The sequence below is a fragment of the Fulmarus glacialis genome, unplaced genomic scaffold (assembly GCF_000690835.1).
Source record: "Fulmarus glacialis isolate BGI_N327 unplaced genomic scaffold, ASM69083v1 scaffold21249, whole genome shotgun sequence".
Lineage (NCBI taxonomy): Eukaryota > Metazoa > Chordata > Aves > Procellariiformes > Procellariidae > Fulmarus > Fulmarus glacialis.
Genome location: NW_009234168.1, coordinates 658 through 5,839, shown reverse-complemented (window position 1 = coordinate 5,839; position 5,182 = coordinate 658). Strand labels below are relative to the sequence as shown.

The 5,182-nt window shown below is 59.5% G+C and overlaps 1 protein-coding gene across 1 annotated transcript in view; it reads right to left on the bottom strand.

The window, feature by feature from the left end:
* Positions 1-4,278, bottom strand: part of CHRNA2 (cholinergic receptor, nicotinic, alpha 2 (neuronal)) — a 5,193-nt gene extending 915 nt beyond the window's left edge. Inside the window, exons 1-5 of the mRNA XM_009585579.1 lie at positions 4,215-4,278; positions 2,585-2,739; positions 1,786-1,830; positions 1,482-1,591; positions 1-890 (exon numbers count right to left, since the gene is read on the bottom strand). Of these exons, the coding sequence (XP_009583874.1) occupies positions 1-890; positions 1,482-1,591; positions 1,786-1,830; positions 2,585-2,739; positions 4,215-4,278 (1,264 nt within the window). The remainder of the gene's footprint in view (positions 891-1,481; positions 1,592-1,785; positions 1,831-2,584; positions 2,740-4,214) is intronic.
* Between the last annotated feature and the right edge of the window lie 904 nt (positions 4,279-5,182).

Below are 5,182 nucleotides of genomic sequence, written 5' to 3'. Positions count from 1 at the left end.
GGGAGCCCGCCTGGGATATGCGGCTGGGGTAAGTCTTCTCCTCCTCTTCCTCCTCCTCTTCTTCCTCCTCCTCCTCCTCCTCCTCCCACTTGTCATCCACATCCGTCTCCAGCCAGCACTGGGAGGTGCTGAGCCTCGTCCCCGGGAGGTCGTACTGCCCCGCGGTCCCCTCGGGGGGAGGCAGCGCCGGGGGTCGCTTCATGAAGAGCCAGCGAGGGATGAAGTCCAAGAAGAAGCTGCGCACCCAGCGGGGCATCGTGTGGGTGCTGGGGGAGCGGTGGTGGACGTTGAGGACGAAGACGGTGATGATGATGGAGAGCGTGACGAAGATCATGGTGAAGAGGAGGTACTCGCCGATGAGAGGGATGACCAGCGAGGTGGAGGGGATGATTTCCGTGATGAGCAGCAGAAAGACAGTGAGGGAAAGCAGGACGGAGATGCAGAGGGTGATCTTCTCCCCGCAGTCGGAGGGCAGGTAGAAGACCAGCACGGTCAGGCAGGAGATAAGCAGGCAGGGTATGATGAGGTTGATGGTGTAGAAGAGCGGGAGGCGACGGATGACGAAGCAGAAGGTGATGTCGGGGTAGATCTCGGTGCAGCAGTCGTACTTCTTGGAGTTATAAGTGCCAATGGCATTTATGATGGCCCACTCGCCGCTCTCCCAGTAATCCTTGAGGTCCACGTGGTGCTCCATGTTCTCCAGGTCAATCTTGGCCTTGTCGTAGGTCCAGGAGCCGAACTTCATCTTGCAGTTCTGCTGGTCGAAGGGGAAGAAGGTGACGTCGATGCTGCACGAGCTCTTGTAGATGGCGGGTGGCACCCACTTCACCTTCCCGTTGGAGAAGAGGTGGGCCTTCGTCATGTGGGTCACAGCGAACTCCCCATCGGCACTGCAGGGGTGGGGGGGTGGAAGGTCAGAGGAGGATGAAGGGTTTCCCCCAAGAAATAGGGCCAGGAGCTCCCTCAGCTCCCAGGGCTGGTATGAGCCTTGATTTGAGGCTGTGGCCCCATCGTGCATCCCTGCCCGGTGCTGGGTTCACCATCCTGGGCATCACCCAGAGCATGGAGATGGGTGGGAGTGTGAGCACCGGGCATGGAGAGATGGATGCAGATGGATTTGCATCCTTACCAGTGGGGTGGGATGGGGAGAAGGAGGGCTGGCAGTGCCAGGGAGCTGCTGGGATGGGGTGTGATGGGATAAGATGGGATGAGCTGCAGAGATGGGATGAGGTGGGATGAGATGGGATGATGGGATGGGATGGGATTGGGAGGAGATGGGATGATGGGATGGGGTGGGATGGGATGGGATGGGATGGGATGAGGTGGGATGGGATGGGATGGGATGGGATGGGATGGGATGGGATGGGATGGGATGAGGTGGGATGAGATGGGATGATGGGATGGGATGGGATGGGATGGGATGATGGGATGGGATGGTGGATGTGGCCCTAGGGGTGCCCCATCTTGGCAGCGCCACTCACTTGTTGTAGAGCACGATGTCGGGGATCCAGATCATCTCAGAGGGCACCCGGATGGAAGTGACATTGTCAAAGTCAGCAGGGTCCCAGCGCAGCTTGTAGTCACTCCACTCCTGGAGGGACACACAGAGGGGAGGGCATCAGGCGGCCCTTGGTCCCAGTGGCACCTTCCTCCTCCTCCTCTGGCAACATCGCTCCAAAGAACAGCACCGTGGAGGTGCCACCAAGCCCCCCTGGGCAGGGGCTTTCTGCTGTGTCCTCCTTGACACGCTCCTGCCCTTGCCCCAGAGAGGGAACAGGCTCCTACCTGCTTCAGCCAGACGTTCGTGGTCATCATTTGGTTCTTCTCATCCTGCGGTGGGAAAGAGGGAGAGGTGAGAGGAGACAGGCAGCCCAAGGCTTTGTCCCATCAATGCATCGGCCCCCAAATTACTGCTTTCACTTTCTGCCCTCTGCCTCTGGGGTTCAGCTCCTGGGAGCAACTGGTCCCAGTACAAGGAGAGACTGTATTTCCCCGGGATATCTGCTCACTAGATGGCAGCAAGAAATAGCATTTTGCAGCGTACAGCTCTGAGCCGCTCTGATGGATGGACAAATGTATAGTCCCGTGGATAGGTGGATGGAAGGATGGACAGATGGACAGGTGGACAGATGGATGGGTGGATAGATGGATAGGTTGATCAGTAGATGGGTGGATAAATGAATAGGTAGATGGGTGGATAGGTTGATAGGTAGCTGGGTGGATGGATGGGTGTGCATGGGAGGAATGAGCAAGGGATGGATGGACAGACAAACCCAGAGGTGCCTCGGGGCAGGTAGATGGTGGATAAGGACATGGCAGAGATGGAGAGCTGCAGTTTTCCTTGATGCTCGCCTGCTGGGGAAGGGAGGGTTTGGGATGGAGAGGAGGGGTGCAGACCGCCCTGCTCGTTGGAGGTCTGGGGGAGACAGAGTGGGTCATTTGTCACCCGCTGGAGATGGCCAGGAGGTTGCTGGTGCCCGAACCCAACCTCAAACCAATGTCCCCAGGCCCCGGACCAGTAGGACCAACTGGTGAAAAGACAGACACCATGCAGGACTGGGGTCTCCACCGGTGGGCTACGCACCACATCGATCAGCTGCGCGATGGAGAGCCCGAACTTCACGATGACCACGTCGGAGGTGTTGGGCACCGGCCGTGACCAGCGGTTGTAGCCGGTGAAGAGGTGCTTGAAGAGGCGTTCCTCAGCGTGGCTGCCGGGCTGCTCCCGCAGGCAGGCGGCTGCGGGGAGATGAGGATGGAGATGGGATGGGGATGGGGATGGGGTGAGGGAGAACTTGCTGACTCGCATTTCGGTGCTGGGTGGAGATTCAGGATGTCCCGGTCCTTTGCCCGGCTTTGCCTCCCATTCCAGCAAACCCCCTCTCTGCCGCAGCAGGCAGGGATGTTAAACCTCGCCGTGGGATGGGGAGAGGGGAATTAGCCCCCTCAAAGCTGCCCCATGCTCCTCCCGGGGAGCGGAGAACGGTGCAAGGTCAACCTTGCAATGCTGGCCATGCTGGGTGGAGATTCAGGATGTCCCGGTCCTTTGCCCGGCTTTGCCTCCCATTCCAGCAAACCCCCTCTCTGCCGCAGCAGGCAGGGATGTTAAACCTCGCCGTGGGATGGGGAGAGGGGAATTAGCCCCCTCAAAGCTGCCCCATGCTCCTCCCGGGGAGCGGAGAACAGTGCAAGGTCAACCTTGCAATGCTGGCCGAGAAAATCCCACTCTTGGGTGGCTGAGGTCCCTCTCCCAGTCCCTTCCAGCTGCTCTTACTGGTGCTAACCGGTTCAGCTTTGCAAGGTGGAGGCTGACTCAGTCCTTGGGACCGCTGCAGCCTGCCCAGAGACCATCCCTCGGGCTGGGCTGGAGACAGGGCTGGGAAGGAGGGCAACGCTCTTTGCTCTGCCTAGAAATTGTTGGCGTTGGTCTTTGGTGCTGTCAGCTCGCGGTGCATCGCTCGGCTGTCCTTGCTCGCTGCAGAGCCCCATAAATTTCCACCAGCAAGTCAAGGGAGGCCGAGGGAAGGGGGGATAGAGGAGGAAGGGCTTTGCACAGTGATGTGCAACCAAAGAGACGTTGTACGGGTGGCTCTCCCCTGAAGAAGGATGGGTGTACGGCCCCGTAGCATGCCCTGTGCCCCATGCAAGCTCTCCCCGCCGGGCAGGCAAGCCCAGCAAGGGGCCCCGGTTGTTGTACTTCGGCCAGGGACGATGTGCTGAGCAGCTTTGAGGGCCTTAGAGGTGTTGGGGAGGGCTGGTCCCAAGTGAAGGGACAAGCAAGATGCCCAGCTCCTGGGAGGTCTTGCGTTGACGGGGAGTGGAAGCAAAATCTAATTTTTTTCCATCCTTCCAACCTTTCTAGCTTGCACAGGATGGATCTGGGGTCCCAGAGGTGCATCCCGTGTGGGGGATGACCCAGAGCAGACCACCCCCAACCAAGTGCTCTGGGTGGGGTCAAGCTGCTCTGCAAAGACATGAACCCCGTCCTAGCACGACACGTGGTACCAGCATGGAGACTGGGGATGCTGAGAGACTGCAAGGGTAAACTGGGAGAGAATTGGTTTTCCATGAGCATGCACCACAGCCCCCTCAGCTTCCCCTCCCCTCTCCCCAAATTTACCCCTCCCCAGACCCTGATGGGTGACACCCATGGGAAGGCAGGGCTCAAGCCAAGGAAATTCAGGTACCCCAGGGAAAGCCAGAGCCGCCCTTACCCGCCTGGAAGGTGACAAAGCACCACGCGACGAGGGGGACGATGCCATGGGACAGCCACCCCATCCTCCTTGTACTAGTGTCCCCCGTGGACCCCCTCCCTGGAGCAGTTTGCAAAGCCCCCCAGGAGGGATCAGAGGGAGCGATGAGCTGAGATGGTGGTGGGAGAAGAGGGGGCCCTCTGACGGGGTGTCCTGCATGTCCCCACCATTAGTGAGCGCTGGAGGAGCCATGGATGGAGCTGGACATGGGCTGGGAGAGCCTCAGCAGGGGCGCAGCGGGGCCGGGGTGGGTGCGTGGTCTGGGATGCTCTGCTGAGCCGCCTGCCCCAAATTTCATTCCTGGAAAGACAGGAGAGAGCGGCACTGTCACCGTGATGCCACCGCGGCGCGGGTCTGGGAGGTGACGGTCCCGCTGTGGTCCCCTCAGAGCTGCTCCCAGCCATGAGCAGGGCTCGGAACTGATCCGAGCTGCCACCATGGCAGAGGCAACGGCCCCAAAGCATCTGCTCCCCGTCTCATGGCACGAATCTGGGCAGCGTTGGTGGCAGCCGGACCCCGTGAGTTAAAGCGATGGGGAGCCCAGGTCTGCCCCCGGGGGATTTAATAGCAGAGATGGAGCCCTGTGCTTCAAACTTTACTGGGGTGATCAGAAAATAACTGGTTTCAACCATCCTTCTGCCCTCCCCGACCCAAAGCTGCTTCGTGCCCTGAGAGAGAGGGAGGGGGAAGCACCTCAGCTCCTCCAAGAGACTGCGCTGCCCGAACGGGCTCCTGGGGCTGGTTTCTCCAGGAGCACCCTCTTCTGAGAAGAGGGATTATCTTTTCACCATCCGCCCTCATCCATCCATCCATCCATGCATCCATGCATCTGTTCGTTCATCCATGCATCCATCGATCCTTGCATCCATCCATGCATCCATGCATCCATCTACCTATGCATCCATCCATCCATCCATGGATGTGTTTCG